Source organism: Sorex fumeus, unplaced genomic scaffold (genome assembly GCF_029834395.1).
Source record: "Sorex fumeus unplaced genomic scaffold, SorFum_2.1 ptg000110l, whole genome shotgun sequence".
In the NCBI taxonomy this organism is placed as follows: domain Eukaryota; kingdom Metazoa; phylum Chordata; class Mammalia; order Eulipotyphla; family Soricidae; genus Sorex; species Sorex fumeus.
In genome coordinates, this window is record NW_026606167.1 from 2,348,324 (window position 1) to 2,361,942 (window position 13,619).

Here is a 13,619-nt window from a genome sequence, read left to right on the forward strand (position 1 = left end):
TGGCACTGGGCACCGCATAGGTAGATCTCTGTGTCCTGACTTGGGCCTGCCCTCCGGCACACCACTGCCCCCCGTCTCATTTCTGGAACCTCTGCGTCCTTTCATGGGGTGTGGAGGGGTGTTGGGCTCCGTGCCCCCGGGACTGCAGACACATTGGGTGCTGGATCCCTCAGGGGCACCTGGTCTCACCTGCTGCTCCTGTTCCCCACCCACAGGTCATGGATTCCCAGCTGGCCTGCATGATGAATGAGAACAGCGTGGACTACATATCTCGCTTCAACGACCTGGCCCAGGAGCTGTCCATCAGTGACCCTGGCCGCCGAGAGGCTCTGTTCGATGGCGGCAGCGGTGCCCCCATCGGTGACCTTTCCCAGTGACGTACAGGGAGGCGTACAGACGGTGGCACACCAGTGTCGAGCAGGGAGAGGGTGACCACGAGATGTGCCCTGGTGTCTGCGAGGACTGCTGGCATTAGAACTGGCTTCATGCTGGCCCTGGGGGTGGGGGGGCCTGCTTCCACCACGTTTCTGCCTCCACAGTTGGGTTGAACATTCCAGTAGGTTCTGTTGCCAGAAGAGAGGCTCGGGGTGCCTTTGCCCTGGAGAGCCCAGCAGGTAGGCTGCTGAGCTGCTCCTCTTCCGCCAAGCCTGGCCCTGTGCTGGCTGCTTGGGAGCCAAGACGGGGAGCGCAGCGGGGCTTGGCCGGGGCCTACTTGGTGGTATCCACAGCCAAGGCGGCAGACACCTCCAAGGACACTGACACAGGGCAGGGCAGTCAGCATTCCCCGCCCTCTCCTTGTGCTTCCCTTGCTGAGGTTTGACCACCGACAGGAGGAGAATGGAGAAATTCTGAGAGAAATGGGGCAGTGCTCATTGGTGCTCTGACGCGAGCGTCCTTTCTGTGACTCGAGGCGACCCTCTGAACCTCTGGGAAAGTGTGTTTGCTCCCATGGCTGCAGAGCGGGCCAGGTGCATGGGCGCGCCTCTGCCCATGCCTTGGCCCTGAGCCTCAGGGCAAGGTGAAGCTCAGCTGTCTCCTGGGCCTTCACGGAGTGCTTGTGCCAGGGGGTTGACAGCAGTGCCTCCACCTGCTGTCTCTTCTCCCCTCAGCAGCCAGTTAGCCTAACCTCTTTGGTCCCTGGAGTGGCCAGTTTATGTCCCTCAGCCTTGATCTAACCCCGCTCAGCGTCAGCCAGCTGCAGCCCTCTCCACGGCCCCTCCCCCCTCCCATGTAGACTCCAGCTACCCTGGATGGGGGCGAAAGGGGGCGCACTCTTCGTGGGGTCTCAGCAGCACTCACCTCCGCAGGAGACAGGCTGGCCTCCGGGCAGCACTGAGCCCTGGCCCTAGGTACAAACTGCTACCAGATGCCAATGGCAAACAGCCCTAAAGCTGAGGGCCAAAGCAGGGGTCGGAACCAGGCCTCTTTCCCCGGGTGTTGGTGAATCTGCTTCCAGAACTTTATCATACCTTTTGGAGCCAACCATGATCGGTAAACTCGTTCTGTGCCCTGACCATTAGGTCCATAGAGGATTAGGGCATCAGGCTGGGTTCAAGCCATTGTCTGACCAGGGATGCCAAGTAAGGCAGAGAGCTTGGACCAGAGCCAGGCACTCGGGGTATAGAGTTTGGATCCTCAGGGATCCCTAGAGAGCCTAGTGGGCATCTTGGCTGCCACCCGGTGGACTCAGCATCTGCAGCTGGGGTCAAAACTGAGCCTCCCCTTTGGCCAGCTGGATCTCGGTAAACACAGGAAGTCTGCTCTCACGGCTCACTTGCAGAGGGGGGAGGGGGCATTTGTGGCTGAAGTGCCCAGTTGTCACCTCCCCCTGCTGGTGTAGGCATGGAGCAGACACCTCTGACCTCCACCTGTCTCGGGCCTGTGGCATTTCTGTGCCACACTTCTATGGCGGGTGTTTGCCTTCCCCATCTGGGCATTTGAGCTGGCCAAGACTCTAGTGCTGAGCTGATCCTCTGACGGGTGAGGAGGCCAAGGGTCCTGATATCATTTGTCTGTATCTTATGTTTGCAAATGCCCGCAGCCAGACCTGTTTGCTCTCTTCCTGCCCCTCAGGGTGAGGGGTGGTGTTCTTTCTTCCCATTCTGAATCTAACCCGCTTGTGCAGAGACCTGTTCTGGAGCAGAGGCCTGGAAACAGGGAGGGGGGCCATATAGAGGCACCAGGTGCATTTGTGAGGAAATAGAGCCAGGAGAGCCTGCAGCCCAGCCTGCTTCTGCTGTGCCCAGAGCTGGCAGCACCCTGCTGCTTCCAGAAGACCCTTAAGCCATATCATCTAAGGTGGTCGGCTTGTTTGAGATGTGAATTTGTTTTATAGGTTATAAATATACAGTGTATGTATAAAGCAGAATGCCTGTTCTTCCTGATTATTTTTTGTACCATATTGTAAATTATATTATTTATTCTTTACCAATTTTGGGAATAAAAGGTGTTTTGGTTATTTAATATAATAAAAACTGTTAAACTTCTTATGTTTAAATTTCCAGTTCAACTTGTAAATGTTTTTATTGTGCGTAAATACATACTAATACTTGATGTAACTAGATGGTCTCTGCCTGTGTGTCACGTGTGGGGCGCTGGTCCCACCTCCCAACACCCACCAGGGTCAGTGGGAGACCCCAGTAGGGTCTCTGGACTACCCTGCTTCACAGACACCCCTGGAGTCTCTCCACAACCCTGCTCCACGGCCACCCCTGGGGTATCTGGGCGACCCTGCTTGCACAGGGCTGAGGGCACTGCACCCCACTATTTCAGAGGCAAGGGGGTGTGGGCACTCTTGCTAGTCCTGTCGGGATCCTGCGCTCCCCCTAGTCCTGACCCTCCATAAGTGTCACAGCTCTAGGTCCTCTCACACACAGGTCCTGACACCTGTTCTCTTCAGCTCCCCAAGCTCTGCGTCCCTCCCAGTGAGTGTCCCCCACCGCCCCGATGTCCTGCTTTTGCCGCCCTCCCCCCAGCGTCCGTGTTCCCCCAGGTACGCCCTTCTCTGATGTCCCCCCCCAGCCAACCTGACCGTCGTCCTCTAGCGCCCACTGCGGCCCCGACGCGGCCTCTGCGCGGGTCGGGTCGTCTCGGGAAACGGTGGGCGGCCCAGCCTCGCCCCACGACAGCGCCGCCACCTCCGCCTCCGGGACGCCCCTCCCCCCCACGGCTGCCGCCCAATGCCGAAGCCAGAGCCTGTGAGCGGCACCCGCTCCCGCCAATCGACCGCGGGCATCGCGCCGCCCTGATTGGCGAGGACGGCGCGACGGGCGGCCACGGCGCCCAATGGGCGGGCAGCGAGAGGGCGGGCCTTCGGCTGCGCGGGGCCGGCGGGCAGAACGGCGGCGCTGGAGCGGCGGAGCGACATGTTCCGGGCCCCGGAGAGCGCGGGCGGTGCTGCGGGCTCCAGGTGCGGCGGGACGTGGGGCGGGGGCTTCGCTCAGGCCCGAGCCCTGGGCGCCCGCGGCCGCGCCACCTCCCCGGCCAGGTGCTGCTCGCCCGACCCTGACGCGCCGCGGCCGCGGAACCCGTCAGCCCGGCCCGGCCACCGCGCGTCCTGGCTTCGGGCGCGGGCCGTGCGCCGCCGGGGGTCTGCGCGGGGGTCTGGGGTCCCGCCCGGCCCCGGCCCCCGTGCCCCGAAGTCCGGGCTCTGCGCGCTGCTTCCCGGAACCGGGCGGGCGGCCTCAGGGGACAAGCGGCGTGAGCTTGGGCATGGGGGGGCACCCAAGTGTTCGGGGGTCAGGCGCGTGCGGGCACCCCCCGCCTGCAGCGCCCGCGGCGCCCGAACCCTCCGGCCGGCGGGGCAGACGCTCTGCTGACGCGGGCTCACCTCAGCGCCGCGGGTGTGGCCCCGACGCGGAACAAAGAGCGCAGAGTCAGGAGACCGACGCCCGCGGCTTCTCCCTCCCGCAGCCTCCGCCGCTGGCCGGCGGCCCGGGCCTGTCCACGCCGGCCGGGGCCGCCCGAGACGCGCCGCGCTGGCGCAGGAGACGGTTCTCTGAGGACAGATGGCAGGAACTTTGTGCGAGGCAGATTTCTGGGGTCTGTGGCATGCCCAGGACGTTCAGGGAAAGCAGGGAGGCCAGCAGGCCACATGGCCACTGTGAGCTACCCCAAAGGGGGTCACTTAACACAGATGTTTGGAAAAGCCAGGTCCAGTGTGTGAGGCCCGGCGATGTCCAGCTCCACAGAGGGGGGACACCCGCAGGTGTGTGTATCTCAGTGCTGTAAGGCCGGGCGACGCCCAGCCCCACAGAGAGGAGAACTGGACGCCCACGGAGGTGGGGGCGGGGGTGGAGGGATCAGTGTTGCGAAGCCCAGAGACCCCCAGCGCCAAAGAGGAGGGACCGGAAGCCCACAGGTGTGGGGGGAGGGGCGGTGTTGGTGCTGTGAGGCCAGAGGACCAATAACCAGCTCCACAGGTGTGGGGGCCGGGGGGCGTGTCTTGGTGTTGTGAGGCGACCAAACACCACCTCCACAGGGGAGAGGCTGGAAGCCCGGAGGAGAGGTGGATGCCCCCAGTGCTGACTCGCTTAGCTCTGCTTGCAGACCCACGCCGCCCTCAGGAGAAGAGAGTGGCCCATTTGGAAGCGCAGCAGAAGCCACACCAGCAAGTCGGCCCAACAGGATGGCCTCGAATATCTTTGGGCCCACTGAGGAACCTCAGAGCCTCCCGAAGAGGACCAACCCACCAGGTAGTGTCCTGGGGACCGTCAGCCCTGGGCCTGTTTTCATCAGCTCTTCCCTCTGCTGTCCTGGCCCTGAGGCCCCCCCCGGGGTCCCACATCCTCTGAACAAAGTGCTTGGTGCAGGGAGGAACCCAGTCACTGGGTGAGGGAAGTCTCGTCTCCTATGGTCACAGGCAAGATTCTCAGAGCCAGACCACCAGCTGAGTTGCACTTGTGGGGGTGCCTTCCCCAGTACCCTCAGAGGTCTGAGTGTTAAGGCAGATAATGAACCCAGGCCACAGCCAGACCAGACCTGCTCACTCTGGCCACAGACTGTTCTTGGCCAAAAAAGGGACGAAAAAGCACAGAGCCAACAAAAGCTTGAAGTTGGTTGGGGGCTTGGGCTGGGGTAGATGCAGGGTCGGCGTCTCTTGGCCTGTGGTCACCATGAAGCAGTTGGGGGAGGGGGTGGCAGGTGGCAAGGGGTGAACTCCCTCCTAGGCCACTCAGAGAGTGTGCCAACAGCTTGGGAGCAGCCAGGCTTGGGCACCCTGCAGACTGGCTCAACCACAGCTCTGCCTTGGCAGCCTGAACCCCCTGGCCAGACTGCTGAGTGTCCAGGCCATGGGTGACAGCCAGGGTGAAGCCAAGTTCCTGCTTATTGTGCATGCGGTGGGGCAAGGTGAACTTGCCACTCGCTCTCTGGGAGTCGCCTGGTCTGGGCTATAGGGCCTAAGTCTCTCAGGGCCTGACTGCCCATCATGCCGCAGCATTGTCTCTGCTCCACTTGGTGCTGGCCTCTGCCCCCTCACGCGCGTTCCTCCCCAGCGCTGCTTCATCATGGGAGTTGCCAGGGCTCAGCTGCACGCTTGCATCTCTCTGCGCTGCCTCTGCACACCAAGTCCAGGGCCTGTGTCAACTGCACAGGCCCATTGGTGTCAACTGCAACCTTGGACCCAGTTCATGTGCCCAAAGTGAGTCACTGGGGTTCCCAGGGGGCACTTCCCACTTGCTCGGGTTGCTTGGGTGAGCCCATGTCCAAGCACCTTAGAAGCTTTTGGTGCAGAACCCGCCCACCCCCAGCTCTGAGGAAGGCCCAGTCTTGTGGCTACTGAGCAAACAAACACCTGCCTTTCTTTCCTTCTAGAAGGCTTCAGGTGCCTCCAGCCCCACCCTTAGCACCTGCCAAGTGCTGAGCTTCAGAGTGGACTGCAGGGGAATGTTTATTGCTTTGCTTTTCAGGCTGAGTGTGCATCTCCACCCCCCCCCCCCCATTTCTGAGCTTTGTCCTGCTCTTCAAAAGCCAAGTCAGCACTGCTGGGGGTCCTCCTGGTCCCAGGTCGAGGGTGGGTGTGGGGCCACTTACTTTGCTTGCTCCGTGTCTACATCCCCAGAGACTTGGGAGTGAGACCACCTAGTGTTTGTCTCACTTAACATGACCCACCCCCTGTAGGGTCACAAAGGATGAGACTTCCTCTTGGGGCTGAATCTCTTCCACTGTGGATATAGACTGTGTCTTCTCTACACCCTGGTTGTGAGGGTGTTTCCAGAAGTGGCGGTTGTGAATAGCAATGCAGGGACCACAGTGTGTGTTTCTGGATAGACTTGCTCTGGGGCACTGCTGCTCTCTGCCAAGGCTGTGTAGTGACCCAGAACTCCCCAGAACTTGCTCTTTCTGGTCCTAGAAGCTGGCCTTCTTCCAGGTCTGGGTGCTGGCCTTGTTCTCTGCTCATCAGTAAGAAGGCACATTTTCCTGGGTTTGGAGTCTGACTGTGAGGCTGCCTTGGCACTGCTGCTGGGCCCTGCATGGTTTCTTAGCATGACTGTTCCTCAGTTATCTTCTACGTGAGCTTTGATGGGTGTGGCACTGCTGCTGGGCCCTGCATGGTTTCTTAGCATGACTGTTCCTCAGTTATCTTCTACGTGAGCTTTGATGGGTGTATGCTTACTGGCTTTGAAGCCACACCAGGAGGTGTTCAGGGCTTCCTCTAGCTCCACACTTGGGGCTCACTCCTGTTGGGGCTCCTGTGTTCAGAGCCCACTCTCCAGCATATTGATTGCTCTCCGCAGCCACTAGATACGTGTTCTGTGTGTTTGGGGGGTGGCAGCCATTGCTGGTGAAGCTCAGGCACTATTTCTGTCTCTGCTCCGGAGTGATCCCAGATGGTATCTGGGGGAACATATGCCGGCCAGGGATTGAACTGAGGTTGACCATGTGCAAAGTGGCACCTTCCTGCAATGTTGCACTTGTCTCAGGCCCTCCATACCTGTCTTTTTCATGGTTGTTCAAATCACTGTTTGACAGCAGAGATGTTCAGTGTCTGTTACTCACTGACACCCACATCTAGTTGTCACTGGAGGTTTCACTGGGAATGAGGCGACAAGAATGACAAGTGAACGTCACCTCCCAGAGGGCAGTCACTTTGCCAGGGCACGTTACTAAATCAGGTCTGTCTGGCCTACAAACCTAGCCACTCTTCGCTTGTCATCTTCCGAAGAGCATTTGGCGTGTTACGCCAAATGCTCTTCGGAAGATGACAAGCGAAGAGTGGCTAGGTTTGTAGGCCAGACAGACCTGATTCTTCAGAAGTAGGGGGTCCTCACCCAGAGGCCAGTGCCCCCTGGCTCGGTCCAGGATGCTCTGGCACTCAGGCTGTGCTTGCTTTGCAGGGGGGAAGGAAGCGTTGGGCACTCATTCTCTGCTTGCTCTGCAGGAGGGAAAGGAAGTGGCATCTTTGAGGCTCCAGCACCCCTGCAGCCTCGACAGCGCTTGAACCCACCAGGGGGCAAGACCAGCAACATCTTTGGGTCCCCCGTGGCTGCTGCTGTGCCCTTGGCACACCCAAACAAACCCAAGGTATGCACCATAGCTAACTCTGCTAGCTCTCCGGGACCAGCGCTCCAGCTAACCCTGTGTTAGCTCTCCAGGCCCCACACTGGACTTTTGAGCCTCAATACATCACTTAGGAAAGTGTCAAAGTATAACCAACCATGTGCTGAGAGGCCAGGCAACTGCTGGAGGGCATTTCAGGATGCTTTCTTCAAGGGCTTTTCAACCCAGCGGCACCCATGTGGAAAGTTGCAGTGGGGATGTGACACTGGGCAGTCCTCAGTGTCCTCTAGTGTCAGAGCGAGCAGAGGTCAGAGGTCAGCACCCGGCAAAGCCAGCCTGGCTGGAATCTGAGCTCTTCTAGCATAAACCTGAATCACCCTTGCTGCGAGCTGGCAGATGACCATAGAGTTCTGGGTTCAGTGGCTGCCCCAAGAGAAGTGTCCAAGAACACAGCCCCAGGGTCAGAGAGATGGATGGCAGAGAAGGGGCTTGCCTTGATGCAGCCAGTCCTGGATGGTCCCCAGCACTACCTGCGGTCCACGAGGACCACTATATGCGACCAAAAGCCTGGGTTCTTGCCCACTCCCACTCCCACCCCTCCATAAATAGTTAGAATGCAGTTCTTATCAAAGTGCCAGCCATGTCTAATTGAGAAAATGAGAAAAACCTATCCTCAAAGGGTCTGGGGTCTTATGGGACCCCATATAGCTAAATAATCTTGAAAACAAGTCAGAATAAATAAAAAAATAAGTAAAATGAGAGGCCAGAATGACAGTACAGCAGAGAAGATGCTTCCCTTGCACGTGGTGGACCAGGGTTTGAATTCTGACACCTTGTATGGTTCCCTGAGCACCACAAGAAGTGATTCCTGAATGCAGTCAAGAGTAAGTCCTGAGCACTGGATGGTGTAATCCCAAAACGTAAATAATAAAGTTGGAAAGCTCACACTTGCCAGTGTTAAGATTCACTACAGGGGCTGGAGCAATAGCACAGAGGGCAGGGCGTTTACCTTGCACACAGCCGATTTGGGTTCAATTCCCAGCATTCTATATGGTCCTCCGAGCACCGCCAGGTGTAATTCCTGAGTGCAGAGCCAGGAATAACCCCTGTGCATCGCCAGGTGTGACCCAAAAAGCAAAAAAAAAAAAAAAAAATTCACAACAAAGTTACAGGCACTCGAACTCAGCGTGAGGAGAGAGAGAGAGAGCGGTGATGGGCAGTCTGGATTCACCATGAAGAGAGAGCAGTGAGGCAGGTGTAGGAGCTGGTGCTTTCCTGCACTGAGCCCAGTGTGCTTGCAGGAGAGGAGTTCTTTCAGCAGACGTGCAGGGGAAATTGAAGTGCTGCTCACAACCATGTGCCGGAGCTGGAGCTATAAGAGAAAGCAGTGAGCACATACCTTTGTCATCTTAGATTTATCACTGGTTTCTTTGGTGTGACTCCAAGAAACACAGAACTGAGAAAATTTGAAGTTAAAAAATTAGGCTCTTTGGGGGCTGGAGAGATAGTACAGCGGGTAGGGTGTTTGACTTGCACGCAGTCGACCCGCGTTCGATTCCTAGCATCCCAAATGGTCCCCTGAGCACCGCCAGGAGTAACTCTTGAGTGCAGAACCAGGAATAACCCCTGTGCATCGCTAGGTGTGACCCAAAAAGCAAAAAAAAAAAAAAATTTTTTTTTTTTAAATTAGGCTTTTTAGGGGCTGGAGCGATAGCACAGCGGGTAGGGCATTTGCCTTGCACACAGCCAACATGGCTGACACAGGTTCGATTCCCAGCACCCCATATGGTCCCCTGAGCACCGCCAGGAGCAATTCCTGAGTGCATGAACCAGGAGTAACCCCTGAGCATCGCTGGGCGTGACCCAAAAACCAAAAAAAAAGGGTGCTGGAGCAATAGGACAGAGGGTAGGGCGTTTGCCTTGCACGCGGCCAACCCGGGTTCGATTCCCAGCATCCCATCTCAGGGAGCACCTCCAGAAGTAATTCCTGAGTGCAGAGCCAGGAGTAACCCCTGAGCATCACCGGGTGTGACCCAAAAAGCAAAAAAAAAAAAAAAAAATTAGGCTTTTTAAGTGAAAAACTTACTGCTTCCTGGGGCTGGAGAGGTAATACAGCGGGGAGGTTGCTACCTTGCACAAAACCCACCTGGGTTCAAATCCCCAACAACCCGTATGGTCCCCTGAGCACCACCAGAAATATATTTCCTTGAGCATCATCAGATGTGGGCACACCCACACCCACATCCACACCTGCCCTGCCATAAAAGAAAAATGTGTACTTTCAAAGATGCTATCCTGAGAGTGAACAGGCCGCATTGCCTGTGGGCTCAAGAGACCCCAAAAATCCTAGGTCTGTCCCTGTCACAGGATGGGAGAGACACACCATTTCTTTCCCATGGCCTGTATTATATGGCTCGATGGACCTTACAAATATCAAAATGGCCATGGACAGAAGGAGGGACCCCCCCCCCCCCCCGCCTCCCCAGTCCTGACCGAGACCACAACAAGAGCTTACAAACTCAGCTTGACAATAAAGTGACTGAGTTAAGAAACTGGCTGCCACTTGAATGAGTGAATGAACATAGGTAAGTACGCCAGTGGCCAGCAGGGAGGCCCAGGTCCAGGCACAGTGAGACCTTCCTCAGCTCCCACTCTGCTCTGTATCAGAAATGGGCAGGGGGTTGTTGGTTGCAAGATAGGAGTTCATGTGGCCAGGAGACAGCTCGAGGGGAGGGCATGCACATGCAGGGCCCAAGCTCCGGCCCTAGCACCTGCCCGGCACCTCACCACTCAGCCAGGATTTGCTAGGAGTGCCCTCCAGGGCCCCTGTTTTAGGGGTTCACACCCAGTGTTCCTCAGCGTTTACTTTGAGTGATGTTCAGGGATCCAAGCTCTGTACCCGCTATACTATCACCAGCTCTCCTGTTTAGAATTTTTTTTTAATTTGTTTTGGTGCCACACCCAGTGGTGCTCAGGGGTTCCTCCTGGCTCTTCACTAAGGAATTACTGCTGCAGTGCTGGGGGGACTATTGGGATGCCGTGGATCAAACCAAGGTCGGTTGCGTGCAAGGCAAATGCCCTACCCATTGTATTCTGTCTCGTTAGAATTTTTATTTATTTAATTTTATTTTGGGGCTGGAGCGATAGCACAGCAGGTAGGGCAAGGAGCAAGCGGCCAATATGGCCGACCTGAGTTCGATTCCTCCGCCCCTCTTGGAAAGCCTGGCAAGCTACCGAGAGTATCTCACCCGCACGGCAAAGCCTGGGAAGCTACCCATGATGTATTCAATATGCCAAAAACAGCAACTGTTGTCACAATGGAGACGTTACTGGGCCCGCTCGAGCAAATCGATGAACAACGGGAGGACAGTGACAGTGATTTTATTTTATTTGTTTTTGGGTCACACCTTGCAATGCACAGGGGCTACTCCTGGCTCATGCACTCAAGAAATACTCCTGGCGGTGCTCGAGGGACATATGGGATGCTGGGAATTGAACCTGGGTCGGTCGCGTGCAAGTCAAACGCCCTACCCGCTGTGCTATTGTTCCAGCCCTGGTCAGAATTTTTAAATGATTTTAAGACCCATGGTCTGAAATGTTGTTGGGTGAGGAGAGTATCTGGGTGCTGACCAGGAGGGGCTCCTTACGGAGGGCCAGTGGCAGTACAGGACAGAGTACTGACGTGGGACTTGCTCATTACAGGACCATGCGTTCATGTGTGAAGGTGGTGATCCGGATCCAGAGCCAACAGGTGAGCTGTGTGTTCTGCTCCAGGCCAGAGACCACCGCTCAGCACTGCTGAAAACTTATCAGCTGGTCGCTATCCTTCATCTCTCCCTGGTGGTCAGCATGGCCTCCTCAGGCAGCTGATCTAGTGTCTGAAGCCCAGCACCTGCCCTGAGCTCCTGAGGGCAGGGCCAGGGCCTTCCCAGCTCTGGGCTGATTTGTTCCTTATGCATCATGGGCAGGGTGGGGTGCCGAGGGCATTCTTTCTTCCCCTCTAGGGAGCTGGTGTCCTCCTCTGTCCTTTGACGGGCGCTGTGCCACCTCTGTTCACAGCTGCTGCCAATTTGGCCCCTGGAGAAGCGCCTGGTCAGGCAACAGACAACAGCAACACTGCACCCATGCCTGAACTCGACAGCCACGAGCCCAGGCTGGGGCCCCGGCCACGCTCCCATAACAAAGTTCTCAATCCACCTGGAGGCAAATCCAGCATCTCCTTCTACTGAGGCCAGAAGCCCATGCCCTTTCCCCTGAGCCCAGACCTCACCTTCCAGATGCCAGTGCCCCTGCTGTCATCATTGGGGGCTCAACCTCATTATAGATGCTGAAGCCCATTGGCTTCCCTGGTCTCCACCTCTCTGCAGGCCCCAGCGTGAAGACCAGGGCGGGTGTGGGTAGGGGCCAGAGCAGGCCAAAGGCAGGATACTGGGAGTCTCTGGGACGGCCCCCAGAGCCCGTGCTAGCTGCTGACCTCTGCATGCTGTTCTGAGACACGGCCACTTGCTCCATCTCTCTTCCTTTCCACCACAGCTGTTCACAGAAGCCTGGCTGCTGGTCTCCTGGCCCGGTGCTGGCAGAGGCCACCCTCTTTCCCAAGTGCTCCTGCCACCCAGAAGTGTGGCTAAGCTCCCCGCAGGCTGGTTCTCCTCTTCAATGGTGGGAAGAAGCCATCCTCTGTGAATTGAACCCTCAAGGACCCTCACTGTGGGCTCAGGTGTCTCACCTTTCTAGAAAACCCCCTAGCTCAGGTACGCAGAGAAGGGGAGGTTTGCTCAGGGTGCCCTGGGCCATAGTCAGTGGGCCCCCACCCAGGAGGCCACAGCCAGTAGACAGAGGCCTCCACCAGCCGACTCCAGGATTGCTGCTGGCAGAGCAGGGTTGCTTTCATCTTCCAAAAGTGCCTCCTGTTGTGCTTCCCAGCACTCCCAAAGGCGGTCTGGTGGCCTGGCCGCTGAAATGGAGTTCTCAAGCCATAGCCCGACCCACCATCAAGCCTGGTACAGTTGGAGCTGCACCCACTGGCAGCCTGTCTTCCCTGCTCTGACGAGTCACGTGTTCCAAGTGACTTCCAGGTGCTTCTGTTTTCGTCCAGAGCATTTCCCCCCTTATATGTGTCTGAGGCCACCACACACTAGTTTCACTGACAGTGACATGGTGATGCAGCCGCAAGCTATTGATTCAAACTTTTCTTTCTCTTTTGATTTGTTTTTGTTTGGGGACTAGTGGTGCCCAGGGGTTACTCCTGGCTCTGCATCAGGAATTACTCCTGGCAGTGCTTGGGTGACCATATGTGAACCCAGGTTGGCCATGCTGCAAGGCTACTGTCCTTACCCACTATGCTATCGTTCCGGCCCATAACTTTTTTTTAAACACAACACAATGATTAGGGGGTTCCACATTGATCATCAAGACTCCTAACTCCTGCTGGCCTTATGGCTCCCCTGCCCCCCAAAACATCCCCCCCACACACACACACATACACATTTATTTTTCCAGTTAAATGAGAAAGAGTTGGCTCTGTGCACTGGTAGGGGTAGTTGTGCAGATGGGGTTTGGAGAGGGAATGAAGAAGGCCTGAGCTGGAGCCAGTGGCCAGCGGCCACTGCTGGGAACCCTGTTCTGTCACCAGCGCATCAACCTTGTTGCTCCTTGTTTTTAATTAAGCCTTAACACGTGTTTATAGATTTGGTGCCAACTCGTTAAGAACTATACCAAAAACAAACCTGTACTCAAATCAGTATAATTTTGATAGAAACATCTTATTTTTACATTTTGTAAGCGTTGACTTTTTACATGGCATAATTGGGTGGAACACTTGAAATAAACGTTGCAGTGCATCCTGGCTGCCTGGTCCATGTGTGCCGGGCTCCTGAGTCCCTCTGTTATTCTGTTCAGGCTCTCTGGGGCGGCAGGGACTTCTGACCTAAGGAATCCCGAAGTTGAGGGCCTCTGAGTTTGGAAACGAGGGTTTAAGTAGGGTTGAGAATGTGCCTTTGATGTCTTCAGTCTCTGAAAGTTCAATCATGGTTCTTAGGCTGGCTCCTTTATCACTAAAGGACTGGAGACAAGGCCTGCAGCGCGCGCTCGGCCCTTGGCACGGGGGAGGGAGGCGGAGG

At 56.7% G+C, this 13,619-nt stretch overlaps 2 protein-coding genes across 3 annotated transcripts in view; both read left to right on the plus strand.

The window, feature by feature from the left end:
• CRAMP1 (cramped chromatin regulator homolog 1) overlaps positions 1-2,486 on the plus strand; it is a 37,794-nt gene extending 35,308 nt beyond the window's left edge. For both annotated transcript variants that reach the window (XM_056135220.1, XM_056135219.1), the window contains exon 21: positions 216-2,486. In XM_056135220.1, coding sequence (XP_055991195.1) covers positions 216-377 — 162 coding nt within the window. In that variant the 3' untranslated portion in view covers positions 378-2,486. The remainder of the gene's footprint in view (positions 1-215) is intronic.
• An 852-nt stretch (positions 2,487-3,338) lies between these two features.
• JPT2 (Jupiter microtubule associated homolog 2) lies at positions 3,339-13,362 on the plus strand. Its single transcript, XM_056135281.1, has 5 exons — positions 3,339-3,409; positions 4,549-4,694; positions 7,382-7,524; positions 11,203-11,251; positions 11,560-13,362. Exons 1-5 carry the CDS (start codon positions 3,366-3,368, stop codon positions 11,727-11,729), a joined length of 552 nt encoding a protein of 183 aa, XP_055991256.1. The 5' UTR covers positions 3,339-3,365; the 3' UTR covers positions 11,730-13,362.
• Positions 13,363-13,619: the final 257 nt, after the last annotated feature.

What these genes read in the sequence shown, in the direction of transcription:
- JPT2 (XM_056135281.1), top strand. Translation starts at nt 3,366, where the DNA reads ATGTTCCGGGCCCCGGAGAGCGCGGGCGGTGCTGCGGGCTCCAG. An exon ending in GAAGAGGACCAACCCACCAG is followed by an intron (nt 4,695 to 7,381) that starts GTAGTGTCCTGG and finishes CTTGCTCTGCAG; the next exon opens with GAGGGAAAGGAAGTGGCATC. An exon ending in CACACCCAAACAAACCCAAG is followed by an intron (nt 7,525 to 11,202) that starts GTATGCACCATA and finishes TGCTCATTACAG; the next exon opens with GACCATGCGTTCATGTGTGA.